The sequence below is a fragment of the Blennius ocellaris genome (genome assembly GCF_963422515.1).
Source record: "Blennius ocellaris genome assembly, chromosome: 3".
Taxonomy (NCBI): domain Eukaryota; kingdom Metazoa; phylum Chordata; class Actinopteri; order Blenniiformes; family Blenniidae; genus Blennius; species Blennius ocellaris.
The window spans coordinates 4,058,858-4,079,936 of NC_137652.1; the positions used below are offsets into that span (position 1 = coordinate 4,058,858).

General features: G+C 50.4%; 2 protein-coding genes across 8 annotated transcripts; one reads left to right on the forward strand and one right to left on the reverse strand.

Moving 5' to 3' along the window:
- Positions 1-455: 455 nt before the first annotated feature.
- Positions 456-14,807, reverse strand: LOC308149034 (CSC1-like protein 2). Of its 6 annotated transcripts, none has more exons than XM_080520667.1 (24): positions 14,332-14,807; positions 8,880-9,098; positions 8,685-8,764; positions 8,457-8,495; positions 6,727-6,817; positions 6,578-6,615; positions 6,321-6,463; positions 5,609-5,660; positions 5,103-5,211; positions 4,919-4,989; positions 4,765-4,845; positions 3,965-4,088; positions 3,626-3,759; positions 3,397-3,534; positions 2,980-3,133; positions 2,759-2,865; positions 2,413-2,499; positions 2,266-2,331; positions 2,011-2,173; positions 1,808-1,913; positions 1,552-1,719; positions 1,303-1,418; positions 1,131-1,214; positions 456-914 (listed from the first exon to the last, which is right to left on the reverse strand). In XM_080520667.1, the coding sequence occupies exons 2-24, from the start codon at positions 9,069-9,071 to the stop codon at positions 717-719; spliced, it is 2,541 nt and encodes an 846-aa protein (XP_080376793.1). In that variant the 5' UTR covers positions 9,072-9,098; positions 14,332-14,807; the 3' UTR covers positions 456-716. The 6 variants fall into 6 exon arrangements, with proteins under 6 accessions (XP_080376793.1, XP_080376792.1, XP_080376791.1 ...); XM_080520666.1 differs by having other exon boundaries at positions 456-917; XM_080520665.1 differs by having other exon boundaries at positions 456-920.
- Positions 14,808-18,423: 3,616 nt separating this feature from the next.
- On the forward strand, positions 18,424-20,991 carry srd5a2a (steroid-5-alpha-reductase, alpha polypeptide 2a). 2 transcript variants are annotated; one of them, XM_080521118.1, is made up of 5 exons: positions 18,424-18,768; positions 19,752-19,915; positions 20,120-20,221; positions 20,447-20,597; positions 20,804-20,991. In XM_080521118.1, the coding sequence occupies exons 1-5, from the start codon at positions 18,458-18,460 to the stop codon at positions 20,868-20,870; spliced, it is 795 nt and encodes a 264-aa protein (XP_080377244.1). In that variant the 5' UTR covers positions 18,424-18,457; the 3' UTR covers positions 20,871-20,991. The 2 variants fall into 2 exon arrangements, with proteins under 2 accessions (XP_080377244.1, XP_080377245.1); XM_080521119.1 differs by lacking the exons at positions 20,447-20,597; positions 20,804-20,991 and adding an exon at positions 20,299-20,410.
- Positions 20,992-21,079: the final 88 nt, after the last annotated feature.

Here is a 21,079-nt window from a genome sequence, read left to right on the forward strand (position 1 = left end):
GGGGCGACGTTGCTTAGAGGCCACTTTTGCAGTGAAAGCTCAGCAGGTCGAAAAATCTTACGAAGGCTGATGGACCAGTGCTGAGATTTCACTACCAATGGATCACGTGTGTGTGGGTGTGTGTGTGTGTGACACAGACAGGTGTACACACACACACACACACACACAGTTCTGCTACAGTAAGAGCGTCACAGAGGAGCTGCGATGCGTCTGCGTGAGGTTTCTCCCACTATGAGAGCTGGTTTTAGCGAATGGTCCGTCGCCCTGGCAACCACAGGATGGCGGCAACGCGGCAGGGTCACCCGGGCTTCGACACGGCGACGGGCGCAGTCCCGGCACCCCACAACGGGTTCAGGAGTCAAGACACGAGTGCGAACGAATGAAAACCAGCCCAGGCACAAATATTGAGGTCCCACCCCCCCCCCCCCCCCACAACCCCCCCGCCGACCAGACACAAAGAAAACTTTTGGCTTGGTGGTTATTTACAGTGACTTCCTGTGGAGACAACTCAGTGTCCTTCAGCTGTCCACAGGCTCGCTGGACTGGACGTTGGCGACCCGCACCAGGGTCAAAGATCAGGGTCAAGTCTTCAGGCTGAGAAGGGGGCGGAGCTAACAGTAACCGCCGTGCGACCGATTCGCAACGTCTGCTTCGCTGAACTGTGTGTGTATGACACCACGGCTAGCTCCGCCCTCTCCCTTTAGCTCCACCCCCAGCTAATGGTGGACCTCGTTGGCGATCAGACTGTCCTCCCCTGACTGGAAATCCGCCTCGTTGATGCTGTTCCCCCCGTTCAGCATCTCCTCGTCCTGCGACGAGCCCCGGTCCTCCTCGCTGCTGGCGCCGCCGGGCTCGTCGGAGTTCGGGTCTTGGAGCACCTGCGCGATGTACATCTGCTGCTGCTGCTGCTGCTGCTGCTGCTGGACAGACACAACCACAGCCAGGTCAACCCCTTCCCTTTCCTCTCCGACCGACTTGACCTGAACTCGTCCCACGTGGGATCTGATGCCGGCAAACGGGTCTAACTTTAGCCCCTCAGGCTCGTTTCTGCTCTCGGGAGAACGACTTGGGACTCGTCTCCAATGACGACGAGAGCTCCGATCTGGAACGTGACTTCTTTGACGACTCACCTGAGACTTGATGGTCGGGGAGGACGTGGGTCGAGCGGGACGTCCGTTCTCCACGGCGTCCACGTCGGTCTCCTTGGTGTCGATCTGAGACGAGAAACACGAGAGACCAGTGAGAATACGGTGTGGTCGTGGCGGCGGATGTCGCCCCGGCTCGGCGGCGCGCCCGCTGTACCTTGTAGTTGTGAGCGCTGAGGTACTTGAAGTGTCCGAAGCAGACGTGCGACAGGCAGACCACGATCGTGACAATCAGCACCACCAGCGTGAACATCGACGTGGGCGTCTCAAAGCCTGTTAGTACATTACGCATGCCAGCGTTAGGACGTGAACCAACAATATGTCTCGGGAACCAAAAGCCTCGCGGACGGCGCCGAAGTCGGGTCGGACTTCGATCTGGTTCGGGACGCGACTTGGAGGAACCTACCTGTACGTACGGTGGAGAAGAAGAGCAGCCAGAAGAGGCAGAGGATGGGCGCAGCCACCACCTGAGTGACGGCTCCCGAGTGGATCTTCTTGTCCAGCTTGGAGGGCAGGTAGGCGTAGTACATGTTGTACCTGTCCACCAGGTGCTTCAGCAGCATGTACATGAGGCCTACAGGGGGGGGGGGGGGGGAGACAGGGGACACCTGGTCAGGGTGGAAGAGGCTCCAGACGGTGTACAGCAGTTCCGAGGGACTGACCGAACGGGACGATGATGGGACAAGTGATGCTGTAGGCCATGACCACCGTGAAGACGTTCATCATCCAGGCGTACGCGGCGCCGAACTGGAACTCATAGGCTTGATGCTACAGAGGAGAGACGCAAGTTAGACCTTTAAGTCGGTCTACACTGTGGGGTCAACGTCCGTCCGTCCGTCCTGTGGAGTCAACAGTGTGTCCTCACCCTCTTGACGTTGCGGCGGTCGGCTGCAGACCGGGCCAGGCAGAGCCGGATCATGTACATGAGCAGGCCGGGGATCCGGAGCAGATCCATGGCGTTCCCGATGAACGCCGAAGCAATGACGTAGTTCACAAAGAAGGCCCCGTTGTCCGGCAGGAAGACGCACCTGAAGGGCAACGCGAGTTACTACCGAGGTGTCGGGCGTCATCGCTCTCCGACGACAAAGCCACAAACGCTTTCATCAGCAACACGACTTACTCAAATCTGACTTTGGCATCAGCCAGAAACTTCTTGTCAAAGAGCCAACGGAAGAAAACGTCCAGACTGAAACACAGAGGGACGGTCAGAGGTCACAAGAGGTCGGAGGTCACAAGAGGTCGGAGGTCACCATCACTGCTGCCTCACCTACTGAGCCCGAGCGACGGCAACAGCAGAACCATGAAGATCAAGAACGTGTAACACTTGTGCATCGTAGTGCGGTTTTCTCCAGACCTGCGGGCAGGAAACAACATTGGACCAGGTCCACATGAACCAGAATGACACGGACCTGGTCCACATGAACCAGAATGACACGGACCTGGTCCACATGAACCAGAATGACACAGACCAGGTCCACATGAACCAGAATGACACGGACCAGGTCCACACGCCGACTTCAGCGCTTCGACTTAAATGGACCGGCTATTTTTAGGCTTCACATTGCAGCAGGAGGGGCATTAGCATTAGCATTAGCAGCATTCGGAAGTGGTACCTGGTCCAGTGAGCCTCGAAGAATGCAGAGTAGTACACGATGGTGGGCAGCAGAGCAGAGAAAGCCCAGAGCAGCAGAGTTGGGAAGAACTGAGTGACGATGGGATTCTGTGCAGCAAACAAACAAACAAACAAACAGACAAACGGACGGGAGTGTGAGAGGCGGAGCATCAGCAGATAGAGGCGGGCGCCGCCTGGGAGGCGGTCCAAGAGAGGCCTTACGTTCAGGTACTCGACGGGCTTGGTGACGTTGAACTTGTCCATGGTGGAGATGATGATGGCGGGCGTGGTGAGGAAGAAGAGGAGGAGGAAGAGGCTGCAGTTGATGATGAAGCAGCGGATCCACCAGGAGATCCCGCCCAGCGACAGGTGCTCCCTGCGGGAGGCAACACACACACACACACACACACACACACACACACACACACACACACACACACACACACACACACACACACACACACACACACACACACACACACACACACACACACACACACACACACACACACACACACACACACACACACACACACACACACACACACACACACACACACGGCGTTAAGGAGGCGGGAGCGGGAGGGGTTTAATTTTAATGATGGCGAGCGTGTGGGTGGGCGGGGCCTGTGGCCATACCAGCGGACGTTCTGTGGGTCCGGGGCGTACGAGACGCTCCAGTTGTGGACGTGCAGAACGTCGCTGAACTGAGAGGAGCGCGGCTCCTGGTGACACCGACAACCTTGGACCTGACAGGCGTTAAAGTCCTTCAAGATACTGCGGAGGAGGGGCACAGAGAGGGCGGAGTCAGAGCGAAGACAGGGGGGGGGAGTCGTGACACCGAAGGGGGGGGGGGGGGGGGGCTTACATGGCAGTCATGGCCTCGTTCTGGAAGGTGACGAAGGCCATGCCCAGCGGTTTGGTGTGGACCTTCTCCTTCTCCTTCCGGTACTCCTCCTTCAGCTTGGACTCCCTCTTGGTGTAGAAGCTCACTGCCTCCTCCTGCAACAACACATCCACCCGTCACTCCCTCCACCCTCCACCCTCCGAGAGCTAAAGGGGAACTTTAGAAGCTTGAGGTGTTGTTTTGGTTTTTTTAACTTTGAAAGAAATGGCAGACAGGAAATCGGGCAAAGAGAAGTGAAGTTGGTGGGGTTGAAGCCGGGTTTCTTCAGAATGTGTGTGTGTGTGTGTGTGTGTGTGTTACCTCCTCGCAGCCAGTGATGGCGCAGCAGCAGAGGTGTCCACACGGTTTGGGGTTGATCATAGTGGGAACGTGTTCTTTAGCCATCAGGTCAGTGAAGAACTTCTTACTGCGCTCCGTCTTCTTCCTGCGAACACACACACGCACACACAGCGGCTGTGTGACAAAACGGTGTGTGACACTGCAGGAAAAGCTCCAGTTTGATCGGTTGGCATTGGTAATCCTGAATTCTTGCTATGACGTAGAGCGACTCCCCAGCTGTCGCATCGATTTCATATTTATCAATTTACAATTGAACATTTACGTGGAATTCCAGCGCTGTGCGCCGAGAACATTCCAAGGTCAAATGAGACGGATCACTGAGTGGCGGATCGATGCTTATTATGCTAATTAGTTAATCTAATGAGCTCAGATAATTCTTATTTTCAGTTGGTTTTCATAGGATGGTGCTGATGTTCTCAATATCCTGAAAATTTCAATGGAATATCTTGAGAAACAAAGAAGTTATGATACACTTTCTATCACTTTGAGCGGCGATCACAGTTTTCAAGGAAAAACAATGGAAAATAATCACCATGGAAAGCGACGGTAAAATTGCCAACAACCGATTTTTTAAATCTTGCTTTTTCCACGTCGCATCATGTTGTACTGATCCAAAACCTTTTCAAAGAGCTTACAATTTTTTTTGTCACATGCCTACACACAGTGAGCATGCATGTGAAATAGTGTGTGTGTGTGTGTGTGTGTGTGTGTGTGTGTGTGTGTGTGTGTGTGTGTGTGTGTGTGTGTGTGTGTGTACGTACCTCTCCGCGTTCAGAGACATTAGCTTAGCCACGTTGTAGCAGATGCGAGCCTCCAGCACGGTGCAGTTCTCGTAGGCCTGCCTGTAGGACCACAGTAGACCGTCACACTCTGAAACCACAGTGTTTCGCCACAGCGCCACCGCGAGGAACTCACTCAAAGTGCTGCTTGATCTGAGCCTCCTCCGCGTACTTGGAGATCCCGTTGATGAATAAAGTGCGTTTCACCTGCAACACACAACTCGGGGGGTTTAGTGAACACGTTTCTCCACCAGGACGCAGACGTCGTTGGACTGAAAGCCGGGACCGGGTCCCGGGCGAGTGGCGTCGCGTCTCCGTACCAGGTCGTCCTCCTTGTAGTGCATCTTGGACGTGTGTCTCCTCATGCTGTAGACGGTCAGCAGCAGGTACATGAAGGCAAACGTCGTGTGGAGCCACAGCAGGTTCGTCCTGGAACCACAAACGTCTCTTCAGAACTGTGGCTTCTCAGGGAGCTAAGCTAACAGTCCCATCCACTCCCAGTGTCCATGCTAAGCTAACAGTCCCATCCACTCTCAGTGTCAATGCTAAGCTAACACTTCCATCGACTGAGTGCTCATGCTAAGCTAACAGTCCCATCCACTGCCAGTGTCCATGCCAAGCTAACAGTCCCATCCGCCAACAGTGTCCATACTAAGCTAACAGTTCCATCCACTGCCAGTGTCCATGCTAAGCTAACACTTCCATCGACTGAGTGCTCATGCTAAGCTAACACTTCCATCCACTGCCTGTGTCTATGCTAAGCTAACAGTCCCATCCGTTGACAGTGTCCATGCTAAGCTAACAGTTTCCCCTGTGTTTGACTCACCCAGACTTCAAGTTGGCTATCGTTGTCCGTCCGAAGCTGTAAGCATTGTTTTCTGAAAGAAAAAAAGTTGTTTTAGAAATTCAAACAAAGACTTTTTGGTTCGGCAAGTGTGTGTGTGTGTGTGTGTGTGTTTTATGGATCTGTGCGTGTGTGTGTGTGTGTGTGTGTGAAGTTTGTGGTTGTTTCTTTTTGTATGCATGTCTTTCTACGGTGGTTCTCTTTGTGTCTTGTGCTTGCCGGTTTCCTGTCAGCAGGAACATTTGGTTGAGTTCTTCTGGAGGTTCTGGGATTAGGAACAGTACTAAACTAAAACTAAGCTAAACTAGTCACACTTGTATACAATATTTTCTACACAAGTTCCTCCTAGTCTAGGATGCGAGGGTCTTGCTCAGGGAGCCGTAGCGCTGACCCATCCTTCTGTGGGAATCGAACCAGCGACGGTCAGACGTCAAGGGTGCCTCTCTACCCCACCGCTGCTCACGATGACAGGCTCTACTACAGGGGCGGAGTCACGGAGGTCTACAGGAGCGCCTACGTTTCCCCAGCAGCACTCTGCCGTTACCTTCTTTAGAGGGCGGTCTCGGAGCTCCTCGGCTGAAGAACACCTCTGTACTGATAATTCGGACTAAGAGCCAATCAGACACAAGGTGTGAGACGGGCTGCAGAGACCCCGCCGTGTCGGCGCCGGCATGACACTGGGAGAGCGTCTTACCCAGAAGGTCTCCGGAGAAGTTGACCGGCAGGACGATGCCCACCGACAGCACGCCGACCACCACCAGCAGCCCGATGATGTGCCGCTGGAAGGACAGGTAGTGCACCGCGTCCTCGCCACACTTCTCCCGGATCTCCTCGTCCCTGCAGGGGGGGGGGGGGGGGGGGGGGGTTGGCAGCAAAAAACGACCCACCGTGAAAAACAACAACACGGCCAGTCCAGCGCGTTGTGGGACTTGTGCGCGTGTGCACACTTACTTTATTCTGAAAATCGCCGTCAACCACGAGCAGAAACCCTGAAAACGACAGACGGAGCCGTCAAAGTTAAAGCAGCCTGAGAATCGACTGGACGGGCTGCCGTGCGAGGAGGATGACGATGACGACGACGATGATGAAGGGGCACTTACGTTGTCTCTCTGGTCAAAGTCGACGGAGCTCGACACGGACGTGAGGCGCTCGTAGCGGTCAGGCGTCTCCGAGTGCATCGCCGAGGCAACGCTGCGACACGGACAGGGGGGGGGGGGGGGGGGGAGTCAGCGGATTGGATGTTACAGCTCGTGAAGCAACAGGGTTTATCACACACACTCACACACACGCACACACAAAACACATCTTTGTGAGCGTTTCACCTCTGTGTCAGTCATTCATTATGCTAGCACAACAAGAGCTAACACGGAATCAAACAACGTTTCACTCAAGCACAGGAAGTTAAAACACGCCTGAAACAGCTGCTGACACTAATATTCAGTAAACAGTGACCAATGAAGATGCCAGGGTACCTTCAAGAGGAGCTTCTTTAAGTCTGTCAGCGTGTATACATATATTTTTTGTTTTTTTTATACATGTAATCTATTTTCAAAATTAAAGTAACTCGTATGAATGTACACAGTATTTACAGCATTATGTTTACACCGAGAGTGAAGGGAATACTGGAAAGTTGTATGCAGTTATGGCACTACAAAGATGGAGGAAAATACACAGCTGCAGGACTACAAAGATGGAGGACAGTAAACACCTGCAGGACTACAAAGATGGAGGACAGTAAACACCTACAGGACGACAAAGACGGAGGACAGTAAACACCTGCAGGACTACAAAGATGGAGGACACTAAACACCTACAGGGCTACAAAAATGGAGGACAGTAAACACCTGCAGGACCACAAAGATGGAGGACAGCACACTGCTACAGGACTACAAAGATGGAGGACAGTACACTGCTACAGGACTACAAAGATGGAGGACAGCACACTGCTACAAGACTACAAAGATGGAGACGTTTTGTGCCCATTGAAGTTGCTTTGGTACTAAATTCTTTGGTAAATTTGACCAATGAATTGTTTGCGACGGGCCAACAACAGGATTCGAATTTGAGAAATGTGCTGGAAATGATCGTTTCAGTAACCTTCCTTTGACCTTTGACCCCTGATGTGATTTTTGTCATTGTGAAGCAACGAATCTAAACAAATCTAAACTACACTTTGATCATCTACCATGTTGTTCTGCTTCGGAACGACTTGAACACACAAGTGACAGGAAGCGGCCGCACCAATCCCAGCGTCGTCCATTACTGGTCAGCATCGTTTCCACATCACAATCCTAAAGCTAAATAACAGGTTTGCTAGCACGTCACAGGGTTTGCTACGCCGCGCTGGGTGCGACACATGACGGTGGTTACCTCTTCACCGGCTCATAGTTATCTCTGTCGCGTCTTCGGCTGAGTTCGGTTTAAGAAATGGAGAGAAGGTGCGGGGCGACGTTAGCATCACATTTGTTAGCATCATTCAGTCGTGGAACCAAAAGCGTGAGTCAGAAAAAAATCCCGCAGAGAGGCTGTGGTATTCGCCGCGTATGGAGGGTGATCAGTGCTCAGACATTTATACGCAGCCTGTAGGGGGCGCCAACTCTCCTCTCTTTACACACACACACACACACACACACACACACACACACACACACACACACACACACACACACACACACACACACACACACACACACACACACACACACACACCACTGATAACTCTCCATAGACGCCGGCAAAGAAGAGTTAGTGCACCAATCAGAGAGCAGCATCACCCCGTTAATGAACCCAGAAGAGAGGCAGGAGAGGAGGAGGAGCAACACAAACATACTATTCGCGCTCGTCCGGGCGGCTGAAACATTTCTTCTGTCTTCAGGAGATTAAAAAAAAAAACAAAAACAGAAAACGAGAAGTTGACCAATCAGAGGCCACGCTGGGGGATCGCATCACTGTGACAGGTCCAATGAATGGCAGTGGAAGTGTGTGTTCTGGTCTCTGGGGGCAGCAGTGAGACGATCGGGAAGTGAAACCACAGACGCCTGAACCTCGGACCACTCACCTGTCGGCGTCGGTAACCAGCGCCAGGCGGCCATAGTCCCACGCCACTTTCCTCAGGATGGAGAAGACAAAGAGCAGCACCTGCGGGGGCGGAGGAGCTGCTCAGTGTCGGCCACGTCGAAATACGCCGGCCGATGCGGAGTCGCCACAATCGGGTTTTTGCCAAGGGGCCGTAACCATGGAAACGGCAACTCACCAGGAAGCACATGAAGTCGAGGGCGAGCACGGTGGGCACGCCTCCGAACGGCAGCCCCTGCAGCACCGTGCTGCGGATCCGAGCCGAGTAGCAGTAATCTTTAGAGCCGCTGCTGGACGAGCAGTTGTCCTGCCCGCTGCACGCATGGCCGCCGCCGAATATCGCCATGGTAACGATCAGCGCTCTGAGCATGCTCACTGCCACATCCTCGCGGAGAACCTGGAGGAAGGCGAGGAAGAGGTTTTAAGCTCACTGCAGAAAACACACACAACTCAAAAACGGGGAAACTTGATATATCACAGATTAATTCCACACCAGGTATTTCAGCTTTTTTTTTTGTTTTTTTTGATGATTGTGGCTTAAAATATCCACAATCCCAAATTCAGTAACTGCAAAAAATTAGAATACTGTGAAAAGATCTGGGCTCCAATTGTGGTTTTTCCTGCACAAGCATCGACAATGAATATCATTATCGACTCGTCTTGTCGCGCGGCTTATACTCCCCCCCTCCCCGAACGTCAGCGAGCTGAATGCTAACACGTTAGCATCGCCACCCCAACGGTTGGTTGTTGAAGAGATTACAACTGAAATGTTTAAACACACGACAGCATATCAAACCGAGAGAGAAATAACGCGAGGGAATTACTCGTGGCCACAAATTAATTGATCTCCTCACCGAACATTATATAGTAAATGAACTGTTGTGCTGCAGTGAGAGAGTTTTCAGGGTTTTGGGAGTTTAAACGGGTTAAAAAACAAATGGAACTATTGGGCCATTCTAAAACCTTTGACCGGCTGTGTAGGAGAAATTAATCCAGACTTATCAATGTAGCTGAGACTTATAATAACCGTCAAGATTGGGGGGAGGGGGGGGGGGGGGAGAACACAACAATAGTCAGGTGGAGGAAACAAACACTGTGGATCAGTGGGGAAAAGTCCATCAAAGTACAAACCAAGCACACATAAAACCCCAGAACAAAACAGCTCAGTATTGGATATATTCAAGCAAAAAACACGTAACACACTTCACTTCGCCAAAGTTTGTTTTGTGAAAGCGTTTTATCTTTTTACATTTTTGCTTTCTTCAAATATCTGAAATGAAACGGCGCCGGCGCGACGACATCCCCGAACCTCACGTTGTCAACTCCGCCTACTTTTTTTTTTTTTTTTAACATCCCGGACACGACGATCGGCCCCCGTTCACGCGTGACTACGTCCCGGCATGCCCCGCGGCCTCCCGTGACCTACTGATCCCGTTGCCATGGTAACCCCGGCTGGCTCCTGACCCAGTTTTTACGGCTCAGCGGAGCGATGATGTCACGCTTGCGTCACGGTGAGAACAAAGAAACGGTAAAGCACGGCGAGGAGGAAAATATCCAACGGTCCTGAAGGCTCAGTGAACGCCTCTCCTTCCCTGAAAGTGAAAGTGTGTGTGTGTGTGTGTGCATTGTGTTACTTCTGACTGTCTCATAGCAACTGCCCCCCATCCGTTGTCATGGAGATGCAGCATCAGCAGCAGCATGACTCATCTAAAGAATCCTAAATCTGCACTGCAACACAGAGACCGGACCCACCAGGGACCTGGTCCACCGGGACCAGATCACACGAGACCGTGCCGAATGAGACCGGACCAGATCCGTCGCTCTGGTGGACCGGGTCTGATCTGGTCTGGTGGATGCTGGGAGGTCTGGGGGAGGAGATCTGACCAGAGGGGAAGGGAGCTGAAACTTCGTCCGATTTCAGGGGAAACAAACACAAACATCAACACTCTTGTTTCGCCTGCAATGCATTTCCTTCATGTTGTTGTGTGTGTGTGTGTGTGTGTGTATATGTTATTGTGTCATTGTATAAGGGTGTGTGACCATGTGGTAGTGTGTGTTATCATGTAGTCAAGTCTGGTAGTGGGTGTGTTAGTGTGTGCTGTTGTGTGATAATGTGTGCTATTGTGTGTTATTGTGTGTTAGTGTGTGCTATAGTGTGTTATTGTGTGCTATAGTGCGTTATTGTGTGATAGTGTGTGTTATGGTGTGTTATGGTGTGCTATTGTGTGTTAGAGTGTGTTATTGTGTGATAGTGTGTGTTAGTGTGTGTTATGGTGTGTTAGTGTGTGCTATTGTGTGTTAGAGTGTGTTATTGTGTGATATTGTGTGATAGTGTGTGTTATGGTGTGTTATGGTGTGTTATGGTGTGTTAGTGTGTGCTATTGTGTGTTAGTGTGTGATAGTGTGTTATGGTGTGTTATGGTGTGCTATTGTGTGTTAGTGTGTGTTAGTGTGTGTTGTGGTGGTTTAGTGTGTGCTATTGTGTGTTATGGTGTGTTCGTGTGTGTTATGGTGTGTTATTGTGTGTTAGTGTGTGAGATCAGTGTGTGTTATTGTGTGTGATCAGTGTGTGTTATTGTGTGAGATCAGTGTGTGTTGCAGTTCAGAGATAAGAGTCGAGTCGATCGCAGCTTCAGTTTGACTCAAATTTAAAGTTTTACTTTGTGGTTTTTTTGAACTTCGAACCCTCTTTACACTCTAGATCTGCTTGTGGGCTTAAGGGTGGCGCGTCTGGGTCCGGACCCGGGTCTGGACCCTGGATTCTGACCCGGGATCAGCTCCCCGGTTCTGGGTGTGACGTCGCGGTTGTTATCAGGCGGCTTGCAGGGCGACGTAAACTCCACGACCCTCAGAGACGCGTCGACAGATGTGAACCTCAGTCTGGTCTCTGAGGGGGGTGGGGGTCCCGGTCTCGGAGAACCTCCAAGAACCTGACCCCTCTGTGCCGAGGCCTTCCCGTCATCGGGAAACACGACTTGTGTTACGAACCACGTGAGTCTCTGTAGCTCAAGGTCATTTAAAGAAAAAAAATAAAAAAATGTCATAAAGTGATGAGCAGCGTCAGCTCACAACTCCTCAGATCTGTGTGTGTGTGTGTGTGTGTGTGTGTGTGTGTCGGTCTCATGCTATCAGGAGGGGCGATGACGTTTGTTGAGTGACAACTAGGACGCAACGCCAGACAGTTAAAAACCAAAATAAACGTGTGATGAATTAAATTGTTGGACTCAAAAAAACAAAAAAAAAGCAGAAGCATTGCACCACAACCAGCAGGGGGCGCCATCGAGCGGTGCAGAGGAGGGCAATCGCACCACAACCAGCAGGGGGCGCCATTGAGCAGTGCAGAGGAGGGCAAAGTTAGACGTCCGTGGCCTCCCGGGGCGATTTTCAAAAAATACAGGAAGCTTCCTCCCGTTTCAAAATCGGACGTTTGGCAGCATTTCTTTGTTTTTACGCCGTTGGGGGGAAAATGGAAGCAGTGAGAAAAAGACGTAAAGAGACTGAAGCCCGACATGAAGCCGACGTGACGGAGAGAAGCTCCAGTCGACCTCCAGAGACAAACGCTTCTCGGCCTCTGGTCGTTTTTCTTCCCAGCTCATTTCCTGAGCGACTTGTAATCACAAGTTATTCTTTTAACGAAGCAGACGGGCCTCAGTTGTCGCCTTTTTTAGCTCGGGGAATTAAAAGAAGTTTAACTTGATGCGACGGTGAAAAGACGACGGTGAAAATGCAAGATTTAACGGAGATAATAAAATTCCAGTCGTCAAGTTTTTGTCTTGAAAATTTTGTCGAAGGAAATCGTGGAAAATAGAGTCGCGACGAGTCGTGAACTTAGTGACTTTTTTTTTACATATTCTATTTTTTGTGCTCTTTTTTGCTCGTTTGACTGTTTGCACTACTTTTTAAAATATATTTAAATACGTTTTTTTTAATGCCTTTTTTACCGGTTGCTAAGCAACGACATATCGTTGCCAGTTCCTCACTGTGTGATGTACTGTGCAATGACAATAAAGAAAGTCTAAGTCTAAGTCTTGTTTAGATATTTACATATTTTAATTCCTTAATTTTATAAGTTCTGCACCTTTTACCTTGAGCTGTTGTAAGTTTGTGTTTCCCCCTGGGGAGGAATAAAGCTCTCTCTACTTTAAGTGGAGTGAAGAAGTGAAGGACGGATCCTCGCAGAACCGCTAACTACGACTACGGCAAAGTGGCGTTTCCACGGCGACACAGTCGCGTGGCGTTTTCAGAGAAACTTCCAAACAACCCCCCCCTCCCCCGATGACCTCCTGACCTCAGCAGTAGGAGGTCGTATGGATGAGGACGACCCAGAAGACGATGTCCTTCCTCCGTCTCTCAACTTCTAAACTGGACGATGTCGTTCCACCTTTTGTGACGAGATACGCTTTTCGTTCAGACCTGGTCTTCCTGCTTCTCCACCCGTCTGAGACGGGACGGGAAGTTTTAAGTCCTCTGGTCTCGGGCTGGGTGGAGGCTGGAGGAGGGACGCTCCCCTGAAGGAACCCGGGAGACGTCATCAGACCCTGGAGGACCAGACGGTGTGAAGCTCCGGAGAGCTCTGTGAATGTCCTGCAGGTTAAAACCCAAGGCGTCAGGATTGACACCGCGCGCTCTGTACCGTTTTTGGACCTGAAGTGGTTTTAAAGGACGTAGGGCGAGACGTCGTACCAGGGGCGTGGAGGTCTGGCAGGAAGCTCCTGGGCTTTACGTGTCCTTCTGTAGAAATGCATATGAGGCGAATCGGTGACCCTAAATTGCCCCTCGGTGTGTGTGTGTGTGTGTGTGTGTGTGTGTGTGTGTGTGTGTGGTGTGTGTGTGTGTGTGTGTGTGTGTGTGTGTGTGTGTGTGTGTGTGTGTGTGTGTGTGTGTGTGTGTGTGTGTGTGTGTGTGTGTGTGTGTGTGTGTGTGTGTGTGTGTGTGTGTGTGTGTGTGTGTGTGTGGGGCCTGCTGACCCGTCCAGGTGCGTCCCGTAAAGCTGGGATTGGCTCCTCCGGCGATCCTGAACAGGATTAAACGGTTCGGAGGACGGACGGAGGAGTTTCAGGTGAAAAATGAAAGAATGTTTGATCTTCAGGTTTCTGATGACGCTCGACAGGAAACCTTCAACTCATCATCATCACCATCATCATCTCCTCACACACACACTGTACCCCCCCTCTCCTCTGCAGCCGGGCCCTGCTGGGTGTAGCCCGCGGCCCTGCTGCACCTGCAGTCCGGCCTGAGCCCCCCCCCCCCTCCCCGGAGCTCCGTGTCCAACATCGAAGCTGGTTCGGAGGAGGAGGAGGCGGCAGGACAGCCGCAGTCCGTCACAGGGGGGGTCAGAGCGGAGCGGCGCGTCCTCTGCGCACACATTATATAACAACCCCCCCCCCCCCCCCCCCCCCCCCTTCACCCCACCACCACCCCCCCCGCCTCTCACCCCCACACGGCCGCGCAGCGGGGCTGCTGTCCGGTTCGGCCGCGCAGAGCCGTTTGGCCGACGGGTCGCCGGGCGGCGCGGCGACCCGTCGGCCGCTAATCAGGCCCCTCAGGAGCTCACACAAAGCCGCCTTATGATAAACCGGAGCACGGAGCCGCTAATCAACAAACCCAATTAGAACAAAGCCGGCGCCTACCTGACGTCCCGAGGCCCCGAGACCGAGCCCCGACCAGCGGCCACAGATCAGCACGCGCACCGGCGCAAATCCTCACAAATCCACCGCCGCCGAACGCTGCCGCAGAGCCGCCATCCCGCAAGAACAAGGGCCGGAGTCTCACCGAGAGGCGAGGGGGAGGAGGAGGAGGAGGGGGTGGGAGTGGGAGGAGATCCGCCGCAGGAGCGTGTTCCCGCACCGGCCGCTGAGTGCGCTGCGAGCCGCCGCCGTTGCTCCTCCGCCGGCTGCCGCTGCTAAAATGGAGGCGGTCTCTCCGGGGATGGAACCAAGGAGGGGCACCTGCACGCCGCCGCCGACAGGGGGCGACAACGGCCGGCGGCCCGCGCAGCAGCCAATGGGCGCCATGACGCCACCAGGGAGCGCTCGCGCTTTTTTTTGTTTTTTTATTGTTTTGAATTAACAAAACTTCCAAGCAATGGCAATAAATAACTTTGAGAACATTTGTGCTCATTTTTGTAACTCCAGAGAAGAAACTTTAGAACATTTGTTTGTTCACTGTTTAGCTACAAAAAAATGGTTGGATATTAAAAACTGCTCTCATTGAAACTCACATTTTGTTTTTTGTTTTTTTATGGCTGATTTAACATCTGGCCAACTCAGACATTACTGTTGTAGAAAATCTGACCTCCATGTGTGGAGACTGACTTATCACAGACGTCTCGTGTTCTCGTCGCCCCAGGATATAACTGATATTCAACTAATCAGGATTGTTTTTATTTGCAGTTTACGATGACGTCTAAGAAGTATCTTTGGGCGCCAGAGCCAGGCCTGGAAGGAACGTGATTCGGATGATGCAGCTTTATATACGGAAGAGGGGAGTGTGCAGGGGAGGATGGTCAGAATGTGCATGCCTGTGTGTGTGTGTGTGTGTGTGTGTGTGTGTGTGTGTGTGTGTGTGTGTGTGTGTGTGTGTGTGTGTGTGTGTGTGTGTGTGTGTGTGTGTGTGTGTGTGTGTGTGTGTGTGTGTGTGTGTGTGTGTGTGAGGATGGTTTGTGGGAATTTGTCTTTGTCAGGTGTGTGAGCGCTCCGGCTTTAACGTCCGAATAAATTCCCCTCTTAGCATCTCACCCTGTGTCTCACTTCATCTTTTAATATTGCGATTCTTCTGGCGAAATATCACATCCACTGTTCCAAATGGAGAAGTAAAAAAAACAAACCCATAATTTTCTTATTTTAATAACGAATTTAAAGTGTATTTTTTCAGCATTACAGAAATTGAAGGAGTGGAAAAATGGCAAGAAATATTCATCACCAGATATCCAAATTCTTAAAAAATTTTTTTTATTTTGTAGTTGCAGTAAACAACAAACCCTTGTCCCTGTTTGGACACCAGGTTATGAAGTAAACAACCACAGGTGTGTCAAAGAGGATGAAAGAAGACATTTGTGTGATGCATCACCTTCTTGCTTGCGTGGAAAAAGGATTTAATGCACAAGTAGTTTAGCATCAACAATACAACCCGGGAGTTCAGGCTGCCAATCTGCTTCCTCTACTGAGTGTAGCATCCGTCTCATTTTACAGAGGTCCAAATGCTCCTGCATGGAACCTCCAGATAAGGTATGAGTGACCGTAACGTCCCATCAGGATCGCCGGTCTTCGTCCAGGACCTCGTTTTACAACTTTTAAGTGGACCCGGCAAAGCTGACCTCAAAGTATCTGCTGAAAGCCGTAAAAATGTCTCAATCACAGCATGTGAAACTACTCTAGTCTAATCTGACTCACTTCACAGTCATTTTCTCAGATTCCTATGGTGAGATGATGCTGTGGAAGTGGAAGTGGAAGTATTGCGAGTTTATGTGTGGAAAAAAAAAAGGGGCTACCCTTTAAAACAGTATCGTTTAAAACACAGGAACTCTGGTCGGACTGCGAGTTCATACACATTACGGACTTGGCATTTTTTTTTTTTCCCCACAGGTTTTGTAATACAGATAAGCTGGTCAAATAAGCATTTGTTTGTACTGACGCCTTTGTGTATATCAAGTTTGAAACACACTAAGTAAAATCAATAGTGTCTTGGATTCCATCGATGGTCGTTGGTGACGTGAATCAGCTGATAAGAGAAAGAAAGAACCGCCTCAACAATGCTCCTTGATTGCATCAGAAAACACCACAGACGGGGGGGAAAATGTCAGCGGGAGCAAATGACCAATGTGCTTCTTCCCCAATGGAAGGTCTGGCTGCTTTATACACCTTTCAAGATACGGATACAGATTTCTCCACTCACCACATACTAAACTCCCGCTTGTAGCCCGAACCATCGCCAAGACAACCATACTCACAAACTGGAAATCAAAAAATAATATCAGTATACACCAATGGAAAAGATGTGCTGTTTGACTATATTATTACAGAATCTCAGTCAAAAGTCCCTGAATTTATGACAATTGAACCGCCTCAATTCCAAAACAAACTCATTCATGGATAATTTCACTTTTTTTTTTTTTTGACAATTAGCTTAAGAATTCCATAATATAATTGGTTTTACTCATCATCCATTCATTATTTTGTTTATTCCATTATTCTGTTTATTTTTAATTTTAGTGTCAGTTTTCTGTAACGTCATCAGTGTTCATCAGACAATGTATACATACACACATATACAAATGTAAATACGCATTCACACACCTACACTTTCTCATATTTTCCTCTCACCCAATAATATTCCTACTCTTGGAGAGAAATGTCTAATATATTTTTTAATGATTTTACAATTCTTTTTTCTTTTTTTTTGCTCCTTTCTATGTTGCCAAACTATTTCCTTTCTCCTCTGTTTCCCCCATGAACATAACCAAGTCACACTTAGTGTTTCATAGACAAGCACGCACGCACGCACGCACGCACGCACACACACACACACACACACACACACACACACACACACACACACACACACACACACACACACACACACACACACACACGCACACACACATATGCATGCACACAACTTGGGATGTCCCTGAACATTCATTTACAGCTTTGTTTTTCCCAACTTTAGCAGTGGGAGAAATCCCAGCTGTGTAGGAAGATAACAATACAATGTCTTCAGTTGTCCCACAGAAATCAAATGTTTAACTTGTATATTCCTTCAGTTACCAGGTTGCAGTTCCAGTTACCTTGTGCAACAAGAAGCTCTAAAACTCATCTTGTACCAGTAATAAACATACATTTATGAGTTCAAACTGTTCTTTCTTGAAGTCTGAGCAACACTCAAAGTGAAGTTATTGGCAGCTGAACGGTACAACCACATGAAAAGATACAAGCCCATAAAAAGATAATGATTTCTGAGATTCACGACTTCTCAGCGTTGACGGTTGTCGTCTGGCCACAGTTTGTGTTGGAGCTGTGTGCGATTTGTTTATTTTGAGTTTAAGCTTAGTTACAGCCTAATCGCTTTCTTTTCATTTATTAAATTTCCTTGATCTCAACATGGCTTTTGCTTCATTTATTGTTCTGGAGGTCAAAGTAAAAATCACCCAGTGTTACTGGACGTTCACGTCATTTCTCTCTAGGGTGATTTTTTGTCCAAATATGATAACTTGTGTTTTATCTGAGGTCAGAAGCAGAAAACTATGAAGCCTACCTACTGTGTGTTGAGCGGCGCTGGTGGCCTGCAGGTTAGAGAAGTGGGATTGGGAGTTAGTGGGTTCAAATCCCACGGTTGATGTGTCCTTGAGCAATGATCCCTTGACCTGCTAGTTATAATCCTGTCAATAAAGACTTTTCCAGAGTCGTTACTGCTCAAGGATGAAGAGGTGTGAATTTTGACATTATTCAGCCTGAGAAGAGAAACCAAGTGTTCTATTCTATTCTATTCTATTTTGTTCTATTCTGTTCTACTCTGGTCTATTCTATTCTATTCTATTCTATTCTGTTCTAACTCTTGTCCACTGGGGTCCAGTAAAACCACAACTTTTCAATCTTCCTTGAATCGTTCCTGAAATGAACAACTTGTTTTGGTCTTTCGCTCACAATGATTCATGTGTCAAACCTCCTGCCGTCGGGTTCCTCCTCCTGATTTCTCTTCCTCCTCCTCCTCCTCCTCCTGCCAGGTCTTGCCCAGACCTCGAGGCTGCGGCGGCGGGTGATGGAGTGCCGGGGTTCCGCCGTGTCGACTGTCAGCTGGCTGCTGATCACCGGGGCAGTGCTCCTCGTGCTGCGGCAGCTACGGAAGCGAGCCACCCTGTACGGCCGCTACACGGAGTCCCGCGGCCGCCTCTGTCCCGCCAGGGCCGCCTGGTTCCTGCAGGAGGCGCCGGCCTTCCTGCTGCCCGTGCTGCTGCTGCTGCTCGCGGGGCAGGAGGCTCCGGGGCCGGCGAGCGGAGCCGAGAGGAGCCGCCCGAGCACCGGAAGGGCGCTGCTGCTGCTCGGGGCGTTCATGCTGCACTACTTCCACAGGTACGCTCACCTGTGGATCCCTGCGAGGGGTGAGGAGGAGTGAGGAAGAGGAGTGAGGAGGGGTGAGGAAGAGGGGTGAGGAGGGTGAGGAGGAGTGAGGAAGAGGAGAGAAGAGGGTGAGGAGGAGTGAGGAAGAGGAGAGAAGAGGGGTGAGGGGGAGTGAGGAGGAGGGGTGAGGAAGAGGGGTGAGGAGGGTGAGAAGTAGTGAGGAAGAGGAGAGAGGAGGGTGAGGAGGAGTGAGGAAGAGGGGTGAGGAGTAGTGAGGAAGAGGAGAGAGGAGGGTGAGGAGTAGTGAGGAAGAGGGGTGAGGAGTAGTGAGGAAGAGGGGTGAGGAAGAGGGGTGAGGAAGAGGAGAGAAAAGTGGAGAGAAGAGGCATGAGGAGGAGTGAAGAAAGTGAGGAGGGTGAAGAAAGTAAGGAGGAGTGAGGAGGAGAGAAGAGGGGTGAGGGGGAGTGTTTCATGTGAAATCAGGCTATTTTCATATATTTCTATTTGTGCATGAGGCTGAATTTTCACTCTCCACTTTAACTAAGTTGCCGGCCTTCATGCAATACCTGTCCTCGCCATTGAAATGTGGGGGCGCTCGTCTTAAACTGCACTTTAAATCATACAGCTGCTCAGTTTCTAACCTCGTAGATTTCGTATTTCCTAATGGTTGGACAGACGGACAGATCGACAGATGGTCGGACAGAAAGATGGATGGACAGACGGTCAGACAGACGGACGGTCAGATGGTCGGTCGGATGGATGGACGGATAGATAACCGATCGGACGGATGGACAGAAAGATGGATGGACAGATAGACAGTCGGACAGACAGATTGATAGATATACGGTTGGACGGACGGACACAGACAGACAGTCTGTCACTAACTCTTGTCTCTTTATTGACAAACATGAAACTAATCCAGAAACAGGCGTCCCCCTGAACCCCCCACCCCTCATGTCTCCTGCTGGACTTCCTGACTCGTGTCTCTCCTGCAGGAGTTTTATTTACGCCTTCCTGACTCGTGGACGACCCGTCCCACTCTTCATCGTCTTCTATGCTGCCATCTTCTGCTCGCTCAACGGCGTCCTGCAGGCTCACTTCCTGCTGCACTGCGCTCACTTCCACGACTCCTGGCTGACGGAGGCACGTCTGGCGGCAGGTGAGTCCGTCTGTGGTGAGAAATATGTACGTGGACTTGTCCATCCCAACCTAGAAGACTTTGTTTCAACCAGTAGATGTTTTCTCTTTACATTTGTTTACGTCAAGAAGAGCGGGACGCCAAGCCTCAGCAGACATTAAGGGGACTTATGAGGAGCGGGACACACTGTTCCTGAATACGTCTCTTGTTCAATGTGTCTCTCAGGTTTGCTCCTGTTTGTGTGTGGAATGACCATTAACATCCACAGTGATCATGTGCTGCGGAGCCTCAGGAAGCCCGGAGAACGCGTCTACAGGATCCCCTATGGTACGACCACACCCCCGATACGCGTCCTGGTCCTTAGGCCACATTCTCATCCAGCTCATGCATCTCTCAATACACAGCATACCAACCAGATCCAGTCCCGCAACTAGACATGATTGCCTGCAGCTCTTTCACACCCTGATCCAGCCCTTCCAGATCCTGGTCTACACCAGGTCCGGACCTGACTGGTGGGTAGATGGACTAAGAGAGTCTGCGTCTGTCTTCCAGGGGGGATGTTTGAGTGGGTGTCCTGTGCCAACTTCCTGGGTGAGATCATAGAGTGGTGTGGCTATGCCGTCGCCGTGTGGTCGCTACCGGCGTTCGCTTTTGCCTTCTTCACCATCTGCTCCATTGGACCCCGAGCCATTCACCACCACAGGTAACGCTCCAGAGACCTCAATCCAGGATGAAGTCCAGGTCTAATCTGAGATGTAGTCATGTTTCTTTCCAAGTGTCACACATCTGAAATCAGAAAATCAACATCTTGTGAGAATAAGAAATGTTTAACATGGGAGAAAACAACACTCAACCGTTGTGTGTGTGTGTGTGTGTGTGTGTGTGTGTGTGTGTGTGTGCATCCTCCAGAGATTACCAGCAGAGGTTCAAAGACTATCCTCGCTCCAGAAAAGCTCTACTTCCTTTTCTTCTCTGACTCGTGAAACGGATTCAGACCTCCAAGATGTTTTTTGTTTTTTTTTAACTTGATATGATTACATTTTTACTTACTTTGAAAATCTATCTGACCTCATTTCAAAATAAAAGTTCACACTCCTCCCTTGTTTCGGCTTGCTTATTTTATTTTGAAGTCGCGTTTTCCAGGGGAAGTTACGTCATTACGTAATATCAGCTCGGCATCGTACG